The sequence below is a fragment of the Triturus cristatus genome, chromosome 9 (assembly GCF_964204655.1).
Source record: "Triturus cristatus chromosome 9, aTriCri1.1, whole genome shotgun sequence".
NCBI lineage: Eukaryota > Metazoa > Chordata > Amphibia > Caudata > Salamandridae > Triturus > Triturus cristatus.
The window spans coordinates 1,097,361,860-1,097,382,441 of NC_140592.1; the positions used below are offsets into that span (position 1 = coordinate 1,097,361,860).

The 20,582-nt window shown below is 51.1% G+C and overlaps 1 protein-coding gene across 4 annotated transcripts in view; it reads left to right on the forward strand.

The window, feature by feature from the left end:
- CDKL1 (cyclin dependent kinase like 1) overlaps nucleotides 1-20,582 on the forward strand; it is a 412,368-nt gene that overhangs the window by 72,664 nt on the left and 319,122 nt on the right. Inside the window, exon 1 of one of the 4 annotated variants that reach the window (XM_085626997.1) lies at nucleotides 14,235-14,615. The exons of the other annotated variants lie outside the window; for them this stretch is intronic. Within the exon in view, the coding sequence (XP_085483123.1) occupies nucleotides 14,568-14,615 (48 nt within the window). The 5' untranslated portion in view covers nucleotides 14,235-14,567. Of the gene's footprint in view, nucleotides 1-14,234; nucleotides 14,616-20,582 lie in introns of those variants that run through there. 4 annotated transcript variants of the gene reach the window in all.

The following is a 20,582-nucleotide window of genomic DNA, read 5'->3' on the forward strand; positions in this document are numbered from 1 at the left end:
GCTCCCCGAAATCTGTACTAGGTTTCCCAAGGTGCCCGCAGAGCTAGGGTTCAAAAACTACAGCTAGACATTTTGTCAAAAAAGGGTAAATTTTCACTGCGATATTGAGTTGTGACCACGTTGCATTTTGCGCCGTTTCCTGTCGCGGGCACTATGGCTACCCACACAAGTGAGGTACCATTTTTATCGAGAGACTTGGGGTAATTCAGTTTTGTAAAGGAACTGGTATTATCTATTGACTTTCGATGCATTTCTGCCTTCCAAATGAAAGATATTGTGTAAAAAAGAAGTCATTCTAAAAAATGACTGATAATTCTCATGCTAGTATGAGTATTACCAATTTCAGAAATGTGCAAATATCTACTGTTTCTAAACTCTATATTTTGTTCCCATTTCAGAAATACATAGGTGTCTTTCATACCGATTTTTCCATGTACACATTTTTACAGAATAATTACTATATACCCGGTACATAATAAAAAACCATTGCAAGTTGCTGCTCAGTTTTTGGCTCTGGGTTCGTCGGGTTTTTGGTGAACCTACAAGTCCTATATATCCCCACAACCAGTAATGTCCAGCGGATGTAATGGTATATTGCTTTCAAAGAGCTGTCATAATTAGAAGAAGTTACAGGTGAAAACGTTAACACAAAAGGCTTTTTTTTTCAACTAATTTTCAATTTATCCTATATTTAACTGTTAGTTTCTATAAAACAACCTTGATGGATCTACACTAATGACCCCTTGCTGAATTCAGAATTTTGTCTTCTTCTCGAAAATGTATAGCTTTCCAGGATCCATTATTGCTTTTGTACCCATTTCTGCCAATAACTGGAAGGGTTTCTGACAAAAGTCCGGTATCCCCGAAAAGCTGGGAAAATTGTGATTTCAACCCCACAAACACTTTTTTGATAACATTTGCAGGGAAAAACCCAGATGCTTTCATTTGCAGCCCGTTTTTCCAATTTTTCCGAAAAAAAAACAAAAGTTTGCTGTATTTTGGCTCATTTCTGTGACCCCTCTAGGAGAATCCACAAACCCTTAGTACCTTTAGAATCCCCATGATGTTGGAAGAAAAGGACGCAAATTTGGCGTGGATACCTTATGTGGTCAAAAAGTTACAGGGGCCTCAGTGTGCACTACCCCAAATAGCCAAAAAAGGGCGTGGCACAGGAGGGGAAAAGGCCTGGCAGCGAAGGGGTTAAACTAGCAGAAGGTCACTTACCTTAATGTTTCCCAAACTGTTTGCAGTGAGTTTCAAAATGTGTAGAAACATAATCAAAATATTGCTGTTGCGTTCTCTTCAATAAAGATTGGGTACATTTGGGTAGGAGTGATGGTCTTGAGACTGTGCTCATGGACATTTATTTATTATTGAACAAGGACGTAATGTGCCACCTGAATGTAGCATACCTAGAGGCAATCACAAAAAGACCATAGTGAATAAATAATGCTATGTAGAAAATAGTGAATAAATGCACTGATGACGTAGTGGGGTACATCCTCTCCTTGGATGTGTCTGGAAATGTACCTTTTGTCTTGAATTTTTTCCTGAAGTTTGACCCTTGGTCGTTGTGAGAAGTTGGCCTAGCATATGCTGGTCACTAGTTATAGTGGCCACCTTGCACCAGTCCAATTCGACTCTTATGGTAGATAGGTTTAAGACAACCTTTTAAAGAAAGCTATCCTAGTGGTAGCTGTGGAGAGCAGCCTTCAGGCTAAGTCTCAGAGGAATGTAAAGCAGCTTGTTTTACCTTATAATCTCTTGAATTACCAAATAGGGCTTTGGGAGGGCGGCCGACCAGCGGGAGGCTCGCCCTCCCGGGGGGTTTTGGGCCAGGGGAGGGGGAGGGCATCCGGAGCGCGAGCAAGCTCTTCAGGGTATGGGGTCTCCGTTTGGGCTGGTTGGGCTCCTTGGGCTGGTTTTGGGCTGGGGGGCTATTTAGCCGGCCATTTTGTGTGGCGACCCACCATTTGGTGGATCGTGACACAACGGCCGGCGGGGTGTGTGTCGGGGGTTGGTTTTTGTTTTACTTACTGCGGGATACTTCAATCGGTGCTGTTGGCAGCGTCGGGAGGCGGATCTCGGCAAAGGGTGACACGGTACACTAGGCAGGCTGACTCCGGGGCATATTTGCTGCAGTTAGCGGAGCGGTGTCGGTATCGCGGAGGAGAGGGGGCAGAGGCGGCTGAGCATACGGCGGTGGCGTGCAGAGCGACAGGGACACCATGAGCGAGGACCCGAGAGTAGTGGAGGCCCTCCGCCTCCTCGCGGAAGCAGGCCGCACAGACCTGCTGCGGCTCGACACGCAGGTGAGGCCTAAGAGGAGAGCGGCGAGTGGGGTCGCAGCAGCGATTCTCGCGTGCGACCCCCCACGGGCACGACAGCGGGCGGCGGTGGGGGGGCGGGGCAGGGGGGGGCGGTAGCGGCTCCTGTGCGCCGGAGGCGGGGGGGTAGGCGGGGGGGGGTGCAGCGGCCTAGGCTACAGTTCGTGGGGGGAGGGGGGGAGGTTGGTGACGTGAGTGGGGGGCAGGCGCCGGCAGAAAGGGGGGGGGAGTGCCAGAAGGGGAGGGTGCTAGTGAGGACAGCAGGCAAATGGGGGGGAGGGGGGTGGAGTGGAGGGGGAGGGGGGGGCATCGCCGTTTCTGATTGACAGCTCGGAGGAGGGGGAAGGAGAGAGGAGCGGCGGGGAGGCGTCAGGCGGGCGGCCTGGGGGTGCGCGGGGGGCGAGGACGCGGAGCGCGGGGGAGGGGGTGGAGCAGGGGGGAGAGGGTGACCGGGGGGGGTCGGGGAGCGGCGGGGAGGGGGCCTGGAGTGCGGGCGGTCGGGCGGGGCAGCAGGGGGGGGGAGCGGGGGGGACCGTGCGGACGCCTGGAGTGGGGGGCGCCGGGGGGGTTGGTGGGGGGCTGGGGCGCGGCCCAGGAGAGCGGGGTGGTGCGGCGGGAACTGGAGGCACTGGAGTGGAGTGAAGGGGAGGAGGGGGCGGGTTGGGGGATGGGGGGCGGGGGGTGGGAGGCGGGTGCATGGCGGTCGGCCGCGGCGCGGCGGGGGGGTCATTCGTCGTGGATCGGGAGGGGCGGGGGAGGGTGGGGTGATGCGGGGGGGTGGGGGGTGGGTCGTTTTAACCCCGGCACGTTGGACTCCACTTCTTTGTTTCCACAGGAGCGTCAAGAGAGGTGCTCGGGAGAGCTGCATACGGCTCCAATCCGCCAAGGGGATGGGCCGGCTCTGCTTCATGCGGGCGGCCGCGCTCCAACGAGGGACCTGGCAGCGGTGGCACGAGACAGACGGGGCGGTAGGTCCCCGCCAGCCCCACCCCAAAGGGTAGATGCGGCCGCTGGGGGACGGGGGCAGCGGTCCGTCCGTTTTGATCGGGACCCAGAAGCGCGGCAGGGCAAGAGGCGGAGAGCGAGTGTGGACCTTAGTGAGCTGTGGCTCACGTGCAGGGAGCGGGCTGGTCTGAGCAGGCTGGAGCCCGCGGAGGGCGGCCTGTGGCGAGAGCGTGGAATGGATGGCGAGGAGGAGAGAGAGTCAGTGGACTATGAGGAGGGGAGTGAAGAGGAGGGGGAAATTCGGAAGGAGGGAGGGGGAGAGCCGAGTAATGCTGTGTCTAGTACATTACAGGAGGCGCCTCGGCGGACCAAGGCGGCGAGAGTGACGGCCCCCCCTGTTCCACTGGTGAGGCGGCGGGATCCGGTGCGGACGCCGACCTTGACGCCAGGTAAGGCAGGAAACAAGGCAGGGTGGGGTTTCGGGGGGGACAGGCGCACGGTCGCGATTGGTACGGAGACGGGGGGAGGGGAGGGGGGTGTGCGGCTGAATAAGGGCAAGTACGTGTGCGATGCGGGGGTAGGCATGCACAGCGTGGGGGCGGCGGGGGGCGCCGCGACTCCGGACAAGGAAGGGGGGAAGGGAAAAGAGGGGAAGGAGGGGAAGGAGAGCCATGAGCTGCCGGTGCGTAAACTGCCCTATATGGGCATTACGAAACCCTTGGGGGCACATCTGTCGCTGGGCACGAAGGAAAAGATCTGGAAAGGGGACTACGTAGACATCCTGAAGCTCTTACATAGGGAACTGACAGCAAAGGAGGGGTCGAAGGAAGAGGAACAGGAATTAGCCAAACGCCCCAGGGTGCCCATGAACATTGAGAACTGGTCCGCGGGGTTTTTGATTTTTGCGAGTGTTTACTGCGAAAAATACCCGGAAAGGTCCGTGGCACTTTTTAAGTATATGGATGTAGTCCGGAGGGCGGAAGTTACCTACGGGGGTTACGCGTGGTCCCATTATGATGAGGAGTTTCGGGCGCGGTTGGCCTGGGACCCGGTGGCGAAATGGGGAGAGATTGATTCCGACTTGTATCAGCAGACCATGGGGGGGGGGCAAGTTTGGCAAGACAATCTACACGGCAAGTGGGTTGCCCCTGGCGCCCCGCCCCTTTCCCAGCCTCCCCACCCGAGGGGGGGTGGGGCAAGGCGACAGTGCCGGGGGAACCCCGGTGGGGGCATGCTGGGATTTCAACAAGGGTCTATGTACGCGGCAATATTGCAAGTTCCGGCATGAATGCTCGAAATGTGGCAAACGTCACCCGGTGGTGCAATGCTGGGGGGTGGGGGGAAACAAGGGTCAGCAGCCCGCGCCGGGGGGACAGCAGGCGGCGGGCAGGGGAGGTAGGGGGGGACAAGGGACTGTGGGAAAGGGCTCGTACACCGGTTAGACTGGATCGGTTGGAACCCCTGCTGGCGTCTTATCCACGGACCGAGGACGCAGGGCTGCTACGGCAGGGTTTCCGGGAGGGTTTCCGGCTGGGCTATGAGGGTCCGCGCATTGCTCGGTGGGCGGAAAACTTGAAATCGGTCGCGGCACAGAAGGCGGTGGTGCGGGAGAAGTTGGACAGGGAGGTGCGGGAGGGGCGAATGGCGGGCCGTTTGGGGGGCCGCCGATGCCGGATCTCATTATCTCGCCCATTGGGGTGGTGCCAAAGAAGGAGCCGGGGCAGTTTCGACTGATCCAGCATCTGTCATGGCCGGAGGGGGCGTCGGTCAACGATTATATTGCTACGGATTTGTCATCAGTGTCGTATGCGTCGGTGGACGTGGCGCGGCGTTTGGTGACGGCGGTGGGACCCGGGGCACTCATGGCAAAGTGCGATATCAAGTCGGCGTTCCGGTTGTTGCCGGTACACCCGGAGGACTACCAACTGTTGGGGATACAGTTCGACGGTGACATCTTCGTGGACAAAGCATTGCCCATGGGGTGTTCAATTTCGTGTGCGTTGTTTGAGCGCTTCAGTACCTTCCTACAGTGGGCGTTTGCGTGGCACACGGGGAAGGCGACGATGACGCACTATCTGGATGGGAAGGAGGGGAAGGAGAGCCATGAGCTGCCGGTGCGTAAACTGCCCTATATGGGCATTACGAAACCCTTGGGGGCACATCTGTCGCTGGGCACGAAGGAAAAGATCTGGAAAGGGGACTACGTAGACATCCTGAAGCTCTTACATAGGGAACTGACAGCAAAGGAGGGGTCGAAGGAAGAGGAACAGGAATTAGCCAAACGCCCCAGGGTGCCCATGAACATTGAGAACTGGTCCGCGGGGTTTTTGATTTTTGCGAGTGTTTACTGCGAAAAATACCCGGAAAGGTCCGTGGCACTTTTTAAGTATATGGATGTAGTCCGGAGGGCGGAAGTTACCTACGGGGGTTACGCGTGGTCCCATTATGATGAGGAGTTTCGGGCGCGGTTGGCCTGGGACCCGGTGGCGAAATGGGGAGAGATTGATTCCGACTTGTATCAGCAGACCATGGGGGGGGGCCAAGTTTGGCAAGACAATCTACACGGCAAGTGGGTTGCCCCTGGCGCCCCGCCCCTTTCCCAGCCTCCCCACCCGAGGGGGGGTGGGGCAAGGCGACAGTGCCGGGGGAACCCCGGTGGGGGCATGCTGGGATTTCAACAAGGGTCTATGTACGCGGCAATATTGCAAGTTCCGGCATGAATGCTCGAAATGTGGCAAACGTCACCCGGTGGTGCAATGCTGGGGGGTGGGGGGAAACAAGGGTCAGCAGCCCGCGCCGGGGGGACAGCAGGCGGCGGGCAGGGGAGGTAGGGGGGGACAAGGGACTGTGGGAAAGGGCTCGTACACCGGTTAGACTGGATCGGTTGGAACCCCTGCTGGCGTCTTATCCACGGACCGAGGACGCAGGGCTGCTACGGCAGGGTTTCCGGGAGGGTTTCCGGCTGGGCTATGAGGGTCCGCGCATTGCTCGGTGGGCGGAAAACTTGAAATCGGTCGCGGCACAGAAGGCGGTGGTGCGGGAGAAGTTGGACAGGGAGGTGCGGGAGGGGCGAATGGCGGGCCGTTTGGGGGGCCGCCGATGCCGGATCTCATTATCTCGCCCATTGGGGTGGTGCCAAAGAAGGAGCCGGGGCAGTTTCGACTGATCCAGCATCTGTCATGGCCGGAGGGGGCGTCGGTCAACGATTATATTGCTACGGATTTGTCATCAGTGTCGTATGCGTCGGTGGACGTGGCGCGGCGTTTGGTGACGGCGGTGGGACCCGGGGCACTCATGGCAAAGTGCGATATCAAGTCGGCGTTCCGGTTGTTGCCGGTACACCCGGAGGACTACCAACTGTTGGGGATACAGTTCGACGGTGACATCTTCGTGGACAAAGCATTGCCCATGGGGTGTTCAATTTCGTGTGCGTTGTTTGAGCGCTTCAGTACCTTCCTACAGTGGGCGTTTGCGTGGCACACGGGGAAGGCGACGATGACGCACTATCTGGATGACTTTTTCCTGGTGGGGTTGCCCGGTTCGGCGGACTGCCAGCAGCAGCTGGACAGTTTTACGGAGCTCATGGGCTACTGGGGTGTGCCCCTGGCGCCAGAGAAGACACAAGGTCCCAGCACGGTGCTGTTGTTTTTTGGCATTGAGCTAGATTCAGTGGCCATGGAGGCCCGGTTACCGGGGGACAAAAAGTTGGGCATGCTGAGTTTGGTGGACGGCATGTTGGGGCAGCGGAAAGTGACGGTGCGGGAGGTGCAGGTTCTGTTGGGGCATTTGAATTTCGCTTGCCGGGTGGTGCGGGCCGGTAGGACGTTTTGCAGGCGATTGGGGCTGGCCCTGGCGGGCGGGACATTGCCGCATCATCATATGCGATTGTCTGCAGGGACAAAAGAGGACCTGCGCATGTGGCGGGCGTTCTTGGCGCATTTCAATGGGATCCCGATGGCTCCCCCGGAAGATTGGGAGTGGGATGTCACCATCTCGTCGGATGCGGCGGGAGTGGGTGGTTTCGGGCTTTTCTGGCAGGGGAAGTGGTGTGCGGAGGAATGGCCGCCGCAGTGGCAGGGCGGCGGGAGGAGCATAGCATTTTTGGAACTGTTCCCATTGGTGGTGGCAGTGACAGTGTGGGCACGGGAGCTGGCGCACAAACGCGTGATTTTCAAAGTGGACAACATGGCAGTGGTACATGTCGTAAATCGGCAGTCCGCTAGGGATCCGCAGGTGCTTAAGTTGTTGCGGGTGTTTGTGCTACGTTGTTTGGAGCATGATATCTTGTTTCAGGCACGACATGTGCCGGGAGTGGACAATGACATTGCGGATGCTTTGTCTTGTTCACAGTGGCAGAGGTTCCATGGGCTAGCCACGGAGGTGGACGACTGCAAGACGCCGGTGCCGGAGGGGATGTGGTCAGTAGGAGAGAGAGGGTCGTACAGTTGGTAAGAGTGTCCGTGGCCAGGTCGACGTGGAGGGCATATGAACAGGCGTGGCGGGAGTTTGTGGACGGCGGGGCAGGGTGGCAAGGAGATCCGGGGGTTCGGTGTGAGCAGGTGGTGTGTTTCATGCTGGCACTGATGGACAAGGGCTTGTCTAAAGCGACAATTGCAGGCAAGCTGTCGGCCATAGCATTCATGGGGAAGTTGTGGTGGGGCTATGCGCCGTCGGCAGGTGAACTGGGCGCGCGCCTACTGGAGGGTTGGGTGCGGGAACGGGGGGCCACGGCTCGGCAACGTCGGCCTATTACAGGGGCCATGCTCCGAGGGGTGCTGCAGCGCCTGCCGGCGTTTTGCCACACGCGGGAGGAGATTCTTTTGTTTTCCACCCTTATGTCGTGGATGTATTTTGGGGCCTTCAGGGTGTCTGAGCTGGTGGGGCAACGGGGGAAGGCTGGGGTGTGCTGGGAGGCGGTGGAACTGCGGGCCGGGGAGGTGGCGGTGCGGTTGCAACGTTCAAAGACGGATCAGCGGGGTGAGGGGACCTGGGTTTTTCTGGGGCCCGCAGGGGAGCAGGACATCTGCCCAGCGGGGTGGGGGCGGCGTTTGGCATCACGTTTGCAGTCAACGGAGGGGGAGATTTTTCGCCGGGTCGCGGGGGAACGGGTGACGGCGGCCCAACTGCTGTGGGTTTTGCGGCACGCGCTGCGCGACATGGGGATGGAGCCGAAATGGTTCGGGACACATTCATTTCGGATCGGGCGGCGACTGATGCGGCGCGTCAAGGGTGGGGGGAGAAGGACATTATGCGTCTGGGGAGGTGGAAGTCGGACTGCTACCAGACATATGTTCGGCCGCAGGTGGGGGGGAGGGGAAGAGTAGGCGGGGTGCTCCCTTTGTGCTGACATGTGTCTCTTTCCAGGTGCGGTGGCGGGGCCGGACGCGGACGTTCTGTCCATCCTCATCCTGGGGCACTCTTTCATCAAGCGAGCGGAGCGATACGAATGGGACAAGAGCAAGAACCTGAATTTAGAGTTGGATTCTAGGTTGTTTCAATGTCAATGGCAGGGGCAAGGGGGTATGAGATGGCACAAACTTTTCCCGGTATTTCGTAGGTTTGTAAAGGGGGGGGTGTGTCCGGATGTTCTGGTGGTACATTTGGGGGAGAATGATTTGGTGCAGTGCAAGGGCCTGGCGTTGCTGAAGCAGATGAAAAGGGATCTGCTGGAGTTTAGGTCACAGTGGTCGGGGTGTTACATCATCTGGTCCGAATTTGTTCCGCGGAGAACTTGGAGGGGGGCTGTGCGCCCAGCGGCCATAGATAGGGCGCGCCGGAAGATAAATAGGGACATGCGGGTTTTTTGTGACAGAGAGGGGATAGGCAGGATGGAACACCCGGAATTACGTTATGCGGCAGTATACTTTTTCAGGGAGGATGGGGTGCATTTGTCGCGGTATGGCATGGAGCTTTACATTGTTCAGTTGAAGGAGGCAGTGGACAGGGCATTGGGAGTGTGCAGGTACCCGAGAAGTCAGGAGGCCTAAAGGGGGGGGGTCGAAAGACGGCAGTTCCGACTTTCGAGTGGCGTTTTCCCTAGGGTATGGGGACATCTAATGAGTTGTGTTTACGGTGGGGGTAGGATATAAGAATCTACCTAGTTAGATAGGGTAGGAAAGTTGGGAATTGTAAGTTGTTTATGATTGTCGCAGGGCGGGAAACATTTTTAGGGGAGGGGGTGGGGGGTCAGTTAGGAAGGCTATATTTAGCGAGGATTAGTTTTGTACGGCACAGGCCAAGGGACGTTTCTATGTAAGGTGCACCTGTTTCCAATAAAGCGGCCTTTTTCACACCAACAATATAGTCTGTGGTCTGTGTTGCCCTCCCCCCCCCCCCCCCTATGGGGCCCAATAGGGCTTTGGGAGGGCGGCCGACCAGCGGGAGGCTCGCCCTCCCGGGGGGTTTTGGGCCAGGGGAGGGGGAGGGCATCCGGAGCGCGAGCAAGCTCTTCCGGGTCTGGGGTCTCCGTTTGGGCTGGTTGGGCTCCTTGGGCTGGTTTTGGGCTGGGGGGCTATTTAGCCGGCCATTTTGTGTGGCGACCCACCATTTGGTGGATCGTGACACAGCGGCCGGCGGGGTGTGTGTCAGGGGTTGGTTTTTGCCCGCCCACCCTCCCTTTAGAGCTGGTGGCCCCCCCCCCCACCCCTCTATTGGGGGTTGGGGAGGGGTGTTTTTCTTGGGGGCAGGTGCATTAGGAAAGGTTGAGTTGTGGGGGTTTGTCGCTGGAACAGGTGCTGGTGTGGTGCGCTAGGATTTTGGGCGTTTTCCCTAGGGCATGGGGAACATCTAATGAGTTGTGTTTACGGTGGGGGTAGGATATAAGAATCTACCTAGTTAGATAGGGTAGGAAAGTTGGGAATTGTAAGTTGTTTATGATTGTTGCAGGGCGGGAAACATTTTTAGGGGAGGGGGTGGGGGGTCAGTTAGGAAGGCTATATTTAGCGAGGATTAGTTTTGTACGGCACAGGCCAAGGGACGTTTCTATGTAAGGTGCACCTGTTTCCAATAAAGCGGCCTTTTTCACACCAACAATATAGTCTGTGGTCTGTGTTGCCCTCCCCCCCCTATGGGGCCCAATGAAAGGACACCACACAGGTATATATATCAAATATATATGTATTTATTACTAGACACACTCTACTAATCTCTTTATGAGATTAGAAGCCAGATACACATTCAAATCAACGTTTCACAATAAATTAAGCACAAATATGGCTGGAGCCCTAGGGGCGTACCAGACCATATACTGAAAAAATGGTATAAGAATGTCGACTTGCAAAATGACAAGGCCTAGGGCCTGGGGAATCACTGGGGCTTCACTACTGCAGTGTTAGCAGGTAAGTAACAGGCCCACGGGAGACGCATGCAGTGTGTGAACACAGCCGCGGGTTCCCTATTGATTATAATGGTGCAAGTTGCGGTTTGATTTTTAAAGTTCTAGGGTACTTCGAGGAAGTCTACAAGCAAGCCACTTACAAGGTAAGTACTTCGAGGGCCAACACACACTAGGGCACCGGAGTGCACGAGTTACCTCGCCCAGGGAAGCCGGGTGCATAGGTGTCTTTTGGTGTCTGGTCGCGTCGCTGTTTTCTATGGAGACCAAAGAAGACTTGCCGCTTGCATCAACTGAAGAAGTGTCCGGTTGAATCCAAGGGTGGATTCTAGATGCAGAAGACCTGAAAATTGAAGGGACAGTGTTCAAGGTCACTTGCCAGTGGCCGGTGGCCAGGAATATGGATGACCACAGATGTTGGGTGATTTCAGGTCATCTATGGTGTTTTGATTCTTCGCTCACGAGGTCCAGGAGTGATCGACGATGACCAGCAGCTGGATTCGGCGTGTCCCACAACGACTGCAGCTGATGGCGGTGTCGGCAACCGGATTGGAGCCAACAAGCCTTGGCAACTGCAAGTCACGTGTAGACTGAAGAAAGTTGATGGTGCAGACCAGCAAGGTCTGAGGGACTCACCCAGCAAGGGTAAGTGAGGGCAGGCCTGGAGCAACCAGGGGGGCCCTTTTAGTTGATGAGAAAGTATTCGGGGGACCCACAAGCCAACGGGCAAGGGATCGCAAAGGCGCCTCTTCAGGAAATGCTTCACAGGAGCCCACGGTCACTCGGGACGGAGTAGGCCTCTGATTTTCACTGCAAAACCTGCTGGAGGCTTGGGCCACAAATGGTCCAATGCAAAAGTCCATAGGACGTTGTGAAGGGTTTGTACTCGACAATAGTGCACGGTCCCCGGGTATTGCTGTTCCTCGTCGACTCATGGGGTCCACTCGCCACAGCTTTGCTGGGGACTCACAATGGCCATCGAGAAGTCAGGAAATCCACTTCCGGGGCAGCAGGGACTTCGAACTCCGGCGGGAGCGGGAATGTTTACAACCATTGATTAAGGTTTTTGGTGCCTGCCACGCAGGGGAGTCACTCCTTGACTCCAAGGGAGATTCTTCTGTCTTCCAAAGGTAGTGGAACGTCAAAGGGCCAGGATTCTTCTTTGTTGAGCGTCGTCCAGGGTTATCTGATTTGCAATGGCAAAGCTTGTTATCTTATAGTGAAGATAGGGGAGGGACTAGCTCTATGACCACTCCTCTGGGAGTTACACCCACTTCCCTTTGTCCAGTTTCGCGCCAGAGCAGGGGCAGGTAGCCTCTGAACCAGTTTGAGCTGGCATATGCACTGCTCCCCCAGTGCAGGACTTCAAAGTACTCTAGGAGTGCACCCACCTAGCCCCAATACACTAAATCCTGTCTGGAAGGTGGTGACACCTCCCTGTGACAGGATGCCTTTTGTTGGGCTTCCTCCACTGCGAGTTTCAGTCCGCAGCAGTAGGGCAGCCCAGTGTCTGTGCTGGTGGCATCCATTTTGTGATGCCAGGGCTCTATAGGATTTCTATCGTTTTGCATGTCGTCCCCTCTAGAAGGGTGGGATCATGCTCCCACATCATGGACTGATGTGGGGGTATGATTCCAAGTTGTTTGACACCAAACACGACATGTTTTGATGCAGTCATTCCAAAGTTAGCATTTTAATGCACTTAAGAGTATATGGTTTAACCGCATCCACAAACAGCCATAGAGAATAGACTCTGGTGGCTGCAGAGGGGCCCTGCTCAGGCAGAGGCACCCCCTCACAATGTAAACCAAGCACCCTGCCCTTAGGATTGATAGGGCCTGCCATAGGGGCAGCTGATAGGTTTATATGTGTGTGTATGGTGAGATATAGAAACCTATATCTCTGTGAGGAGTGCTAACACTACCTCACACAGGCTGCAGTAGCAGGCCTGGGATGTCAGATTGAGTCTGCTTCCCAGGGGTGGCATAATACATGCTTCAGCCCCTGGTAGGCCTGTGAAGTACCTATGCCCTAGGTACCCAAGGTACCATATACTAGGGGCTCATAAGGTACCACAGTATCCAATCACTAGTGCATCTAATATGCACACCAGTCATTTAAGGGAGTAAGCAGATAGGCTGGGGTCCTGGATAGCAGGATCCCAGCCAGACTAGTCAAAAACCATTCAAACACCAGGAAAAAAAGTGGGGGCAACCATGTAGTCAGATTCCACCCTCCTACAGCCGTGAATTTTCTTCATGAATTTTGACCCTTTCTCCTGAATTTTTTACAGTCCTGTCCAGAATTTGCCTGTATGTAGATGGTCACCCTAATCTCCCTGTACCTAATAAAAAAAATCATGTGAACCATGTGTAAAGTAACTGGTGTTCATGTAAACGTCTCCAATACCTTTGGTTGAGTTTGCGGTATATAAAAACTGCAGAAAAATATGCAAAAACAAATCTTTAACATCACAATGAGAGAGAGTTAGATATCTATTTATTGGCTGATTTGTACAAAGTGAAACCAGAAAACCTGGTTAAATCAGGGCTTCCCCGCTTAAATTATATGAATTTACCCAAATGTGATATTTCACAAAAACTCCTTTTTAATTCTCACCTACGCAGCGCGCAATCGCTGCATAGGAGAGACCTTTAGTCATCGGCACAGCTTTACGGGCAAAAACGTGCACGCGTTGCATTGCTTCCAATGGCAACGCGTGCACGTCTGGCGATTCCCTTGCGGGAGCGAGCGGCACCATATGGTAGCATTTAATGCGCTCGCTCCCGCAAGGGAAACGCTGCCTGCTCTCAGCCTCACTCCACCCCCACTTGTGAGAGGAGCGCGCTTGTTCTTTTTGGTTCGGCACTACGTTTTAGTGCATGTGTCTTCCAGTTGTCTTCTTCCATGTACTTCTCTTCCTTTGCTTTGCTATTTGTTGCGTATGAGGTTCTCTCCGACCATTCACTGTAGCACTTGCCTTCGTGTACTTCTCCTCCCACACTGCTTTTATCACCCGATTGGTTCTCCACAGCCTGTTTCACGTTGCTCTCTCCCGTTTATTCTCTCAGCCCCATTCTATTTTGCTTCCATCCCTCACTTTGTGTTGCTTCTTGCCTCTTGAGCCCTTCCAATTTGCTTCCTACCTTCCCCGCCCTCCAGTTATTTCCCTCATGCTACGCCTGTGATGATGCTTCCCCGACCACATTCTTTGTAATGCTCCCCCTTCCGTATTCTTTGAGATGCTTCCCCCTCTTATTTTTTGTAATTTTTATTTACCGATCTAGCTTTTATGTTTTATTTTTTGCCATTCTTCACATCAGTGTGCATCCTGTACATCAGGGCTAGAAACATTGGCAAAGCCATTGCGTGAACTATTGGCTTTGCCAGTGCTTGTTTACCTTTCCTTTTGACGCAGGGCAGTGCAGCAAGATTCCTTGTGGCGCTAACCTGGTAAATTAGGCCCTAAGTCTGCAATATATACTTATACTGCCTTAAGTATAGTCAAGGGCATTCTGGGAAATGTAGTTTGTTAGTACACTTTAAAATCCTTGAATTCGTTTCAAAGAGTGCGATTGCAAAGTGCTCGTATATTTTCCAAATGTCAATCAAAGCGACATGAGATCGGCACCACTTAAGACTTAAGAAAGACGGATGTCGAACGCTTTGTGGTGCAAAATGCTGTTTATTGAATAAATGACTGTTGCTAATTGGAGCCTCCGGACGAGCAGCGTCATCTCCCTTTGTGTAGGAAATATCGGGGGTTGAGGTCTTTTACCCCCAACGCTTTGCCAGCAGTCACAGCGTGTAGCTTGCAGACCACTTTGTGTTTGACCTTCAAAGAAAAGCGGCATGCCCAGTTTTTTGTCAACCTATTTGAGATCTTGAAGTTGGCGAGGAGATACGTATTTCCTGCGTGTGTACTACACACTTGAAGACGCAGGACCGAAGGTCTTTTCAAAATGCCTGGCGACTTCGTGTTCATAGGACAGTTTCATCGAAGAGAAACGGTGAGAAAATGTCCTTGTGATTTCCCAACACTGATGCAGCCCATGATTAACAGGAGTAGGGGCCCGGGAGCCAGCAAAAGAGTTTTAATGATACATTAGCTGAAATCTGCCACATTGGAAATTAGGCTAATGGGACTTTTGGGAAAATATATGAGCACTTTGCAGTCAAACTCTTTGAAACTATCTCAAGGATTTTCAAGTGTACCAGCGAAAGACACTACATTTCCCAGAATGCCCTTGAGTATACTTAAGGCAAGTCAATAAAAGCAACATGAGATCGGCACCACGTGAGAATGACGGATGTCGAAACGTGTTGTGGTGCAAAATGCTGTTTGTTGAACAAAAGTATGTTGCTAATTGGATCCTCCGGGAGTGCAGTGTTGTCTCTCTTTGTGTAGTATATATCGGGGGTTCGTGGTTTTTTAGCCCCAACGCTGCACCAGTGTATATATACGTGGTCGAAACACGTTGTCTTACCTGCTAGGAATAAATCGTACCTGCTGAATCAACCTTGTGGGCTCGTCTGGAATCCTTTCACGTCTGATTTCTCTTGTGTAAATATATATATATATATATATATCACACTTTCCATTGTAAATCATTTTTTTATTTGCCTATAACTTTAATCCCCATTGAAAGATAGGCACGAAACTTACCAGCCTATGAATTCCATTATCTTAGTTTTGGCATGACAAGTTTGGTGAAGATGTATCTATTGTGGAAAAAAGTTAAGGGAGAGTGCAAAAATGAGTGATTTCGCATTTTAGCTCACATCTCATCTACAGCCCACACAGGTGAACATGTTTCCATCTAACTTAACATGAAGCACATTTTTTTCTCTTTGGGGTAAATCCATTCAGTCGTCCCTAGAAATTAGTGTTTACAAGAGGTGTCAAGCGGGCTTTAAAGTGTTAACACAATATCTCTGCCGTTTAAATCCACAAGTCCTTCCCGTTTACGACAATGTGATTGACTGGACTAGGGCTGATTTTTTTTTTCTGGCTAAACAGAAACTCAGGAGTTGGCGCCGACTCACAAATAGGAGTGAGGGGACATCACGCAGGAGGTAACTAATGTCATTTTGGGAATTTAATGTTACTTTTGTTAATTGAAATTATGCCAACAGGCTACAGGGTGTTCGAGGCAAAATCAAAGCACAGGAACAACACAAATGACTAGAACGCAAGCGTCAATTGGTTGTGGGACCTAATTTTTGGTGCTTTTTTGTACAAAATGCATTCAAAATGGACGCGATGACGCATTTTACACTAAAATAGACACTAAATACCAGATGTCCCTGTCATGTAATTATGTGCAGTTTTACATACTTTTTCAGAAATTTTACCCAATTATGCTTATGCAAATTACACCAACTTCGCACACACCTACTCACATGTTTCGTGCTGTGTAAAACAAATCCACACAGCCATGGGAGCCCAATCCAAATGGTGGCCCACCCAAGGCAATGGTTATGGGTACCCACCATTTCATTAAAAAAATCAGAATTTTTGGTGCTCGGCTCGCAAATCGGGGCTGACTCGAGGACTAGTGAGCCACTATTTTTGGTGCTGGATTTGGCAGTCATGTGTTTTCTTCACTCGTGAGTCGTTACTGATTCAGAAGATGGATGCAGTGTAAAAAAAAAAAAACCTAACCTATCCAAACACTAAAATAAGTGGCTGAGTTGTTTGGAAGGCATGAGGTTCGGTGCAGACCATGCACAGCGTGGGTTGAGTGGCACTGCAGGTTTATCCAATCCCTGCTGCAGACGAGCAATGCATGTGCATGACTCATTTGTGTGCGTCATGATGCCTGGTACCCATCTTAGAATGGGTTTCCTTTAAAAAATAAAAATAAAGAAAAACTCATCCCAAGATTGGCGCATATGCATAAGGCATAGTTGTCACATTTGAAATAAGTTCCAGTTTATGTTTGCGTACCTGTGTGTAATAAAGGGGAAAGGATGTGGTCTAACGGCTAGACTGCCGACTTTGGAGCTGGGATACCAAGGTTCAAGCCTCAGGGTCGACTCCACATCCTGTGATTCTGGGCAAATCACTTAATCTCCCCGTGCCTACCAAAACAAGCATTGGCATAGCCAATAGGTCTCACTTTTGGGACCTTATAAGTATTTAGTTATGCAGCACAATACACAATATCCTTGGTGCAACAACATCAACTGTTGCATAGCTAAACACTTATAAGGTCCCAAAGGCGAGACCTATTGGCTATGCCAATGCTTGATATTCATATTGCCGTATGAAAGCGCTTTCAAATTTGTGTGAGTTCAGAATACAGGCTGTACACAAACCTATTGTGTTTGATTTAATAGACTATAATGTTGCTCCATGGTAATTTGGGCCACATACAGTATAAACGTGACAAGTGACATACCTCTTGGTTCACTAATGACACTTTCGCCTATGAGGGGATGGGGGGGCATAAATGGTTCTAAGTTCATGTCTATAAACTATTTCCTTTAATAAGTACTTCTTAGTGCTGTGCTTAAAATATGATGTATTAATGTCAAATTACCCTTGTTAAATTTTGAAGAGACTTTATTCTATTTTATGGGATGTTTGTTGTACGATTGACATAGCAAACATTTTTATGGCTCTGCTGTTGCACTGGCTCTTTAAAGAGCCAGTGCAGAACTTAGTTTCTTGGTGAATAGGGCCAGTGTCTCCCATGTTTAAAGATTTTTGATCAGCTTTAGTGTGGACTCCATTTGACGTGTTACATGCTTGAATTTGAACTTTGTCAAGGCTTCGGAAGGAGAAGACGCAACGACTTCGACGAAACTCCAGAACAATAACACAATGAGAGGTGCGTTCTGGTTGGCGGCTCTAGCATTCTTGGGAAGCGCGTGAGCATGAATCTGTCGTTTGTGGAAATGAAAGAAAGACAAACGAGGCTGTGCTCCCCCGCGAGGCGCGCGCAGGCCGCAGCGCACCGGTGTTGACTCAACGTGTGGAGGCCTGCGCTGGCCCTCGGCCACGGCAAATAGCAACAGAGGCGCGTTATTGAGCAGCCGAGTGTTTGTTTTGGTGTGATAAGGGTTTGGGATGCGTGCAATATCAATCATCCCATCGGCAATAATGCTGCCTAGTAAATATTTAGTAAACAGGCAGTTAGTAACCAACCGGTCCTGTCAGCGACGGCGACAGAAGCGATATGGACAAATTACTTACAACGTCGAGCAAACAGGTAGCGTTGTTAAGTTTGCGAGCCGTCTATGTTCCGAACCGAGGCGCCTCCTCGCAAGTGCCTCAGTTAAGCCTTGTTGGTCATTTTTGAGGTGTTGGTAAAAGCCACAAAAATCCCGAATGCATGAGACCGGAAGCCAAGGACGCTCAAAGATTGCATTGATTCAAACGTCACAGAAGTCCTCTTAAACTTTATAACGGTCAGTCGCTTCCCTTGAACGGAATCCTGCTTCCCTTAGCTCGGATTCCTTCGAAGCTGATTAGCTGCTATGTCTTACATTTTCTAAACAACCTTGAAAAGAAAACCGGCGGCATGTGGACTCCAAGTGGCTTACATTAATTTGTCGTCGAAGTCGTTAGACTTGCACAACAACAGAATGGGCTTCAAGTTTGAAGTCATTGGGCCTTATGACTTGCAAACTGAAGATCTGAGTACATCTATAATATATATATATATAGGGTGGGGATATCAGGAGGACACGGGTCGAAGGGGTCATATTGGGGGGTGGGAGGGGGGGGGGGCGTGAGGAATTCCAACTGTCTGCAATGCTAGTAGCGCCTATTGTGCTAGGTGAGTTCGGTAGAGAAATAAGACTTCCCCTGGATGAAAGAGATAACACCAACACTTCCACTCACTAGCACACCATGCTCATAATACATACACTCTTGTATTCAATCAATATGTAGAGATCTAAATCTTAGATGTATGCCCCAAATCGAGATGTAGCGTTTAACATTATTTTATGATAAAAAAAACTCTGTACTCCAGAGTGCTAATAAAACTTCAAAACATATACAAAAATCAATAAAGCTCGTACATATTTTGCAATATAACACCTAATCAGTGGTCGAAGTGGGGGAAAAAAAGTAGGGGAACTATGGGCGGAGAATCAGATGGTGGGAATAACCCGAGAATGGGGTCAGTGGGCGGAGTTAGAGGTGTGGCCAGGATTGGCAAAACATCCCAATCTTTAGTATTTGTTTGGCATTTCACTGACCAGTTACAGCTTATTATGTTATGTAATTCATCCAATGGATACACATGATTATTTAACGATTAATATGAGTTATTGACATTAAAATAAATTCACAAAGAGGGATATGTTTCTAATCACAGAATGTCCCAAATATGCTTAAAAATGGAAGCACAAGCCATTTGTTTCCGAGCCATGGAGTTTCTGTCGTCAGCAATATACACAGCGACAATCAATTTTACGTGTGTAAATCACTGTATAGGAAATGTTACATAAGACAAAGGACTACAAGATGTAGGAGTCACATGACAACCATATTAGCAGGCAGTATTGCTTAATAGTGATTGATCTGGAGAAACACAAACTCAGAATTTAAAACTTAATACCATGATTGGGGTTCTCTTTAATAATCATTATTGATTTCTATCCAAATTAACACTTTGTTGTGGGCTGGGCCCACATGTTCAAGTGATGAAGTAGACGTAGCCGAGATGATTTTAGGTAGTTTATCAAGTCCATAGATAGAAGTTACAGCAAGCTAGGACAAGCCCAGAACAGGCCCCAGATCAGGCTCCACAATAGGCCCCACCAGGAGCAGCATTCTAGCTGTTCAGCCCATCTTCCCAACTGTCCAAGACCCACACAGGCATCCAAGCATTCCACCCACACTAACATTCTACGCGGAACACTGACACTGGCTGAGCAGCTAGGTACAGAATGAAAGAGAACATATTAACATGACCTGAGGATACTACACATCCTCTCCCTTTACTCTGAAAATTAAATAGACTTAAACTAAACCCAAACTACAATGAAAACAATAAATACAAAAATGTACAAAAGATATAAAGAGTCCATAAACCCAGGGATGCATAAAGAAATACACCACGAGAGGGAAAACAGACAAACTAAGGAGAAAGGAAAGATGCAAGCATAGATCAACACACTAACACCATCCCCCTCCCTTAATACTGAACAAAGAAAAATGTAAGAAGTGAAATAAGAGCTCACAAACAACAAGTGAATAGGATACCCAGAGTAGAATCCTACGGGTATAAATGCCTATGTATAGAACAACACCCAAGGAAGTACTTCTCACGTGAGAAGACTGTGGCGACAACCCAATACGCCACCCCTCATGTGAGGGACACTATGGGACTAAAACCCACGTGAAATAAACATTTTGTTTTTGGAATGACACCCAAATGTACATAATACGTCACATGGGACTAAAACCCACTGACTTGCGCAGCATGCGTGCAAAACCGACATGCAGCACAGTGTGGCACCAAAAGATGGCTACCCACACACAAGACAGCGAATACGTTAATGAAAGGACTAATACCCAACACAAACGTAACAAAGGTGGGACTAACACCCCCTAACATAGGTGGGACTCTAACCCCCTATAACAGAGTAAATGGGACTGACACCCAAACTCAAAATAACAAAGGTGAGACTAAAACCCCCTTTCAAATTTGAAAAATGGGACTGAAACCCATTGCCATAAAAATTACTGTGAACGTGGGGTGATGGGACTAAAAACCCACTCCCATCCCTAAACAGGGATTAAACTATCAATAAGGAAATGGGACTAAAACCCACTCCTATCCCTGAGGCAAGGATAACACATGTGAAATAAGGGTCATGGGACTAAAAACCCACTCCCATCCCTAGACGGGGATAAAATATCTGTTAAGGAAAAGGGACTATAACCCACTCCTATCCCTTAGGCAAGGATAACGCAATTTCAACATGGAAACATGGGACTAAAAACCCACTCCCAA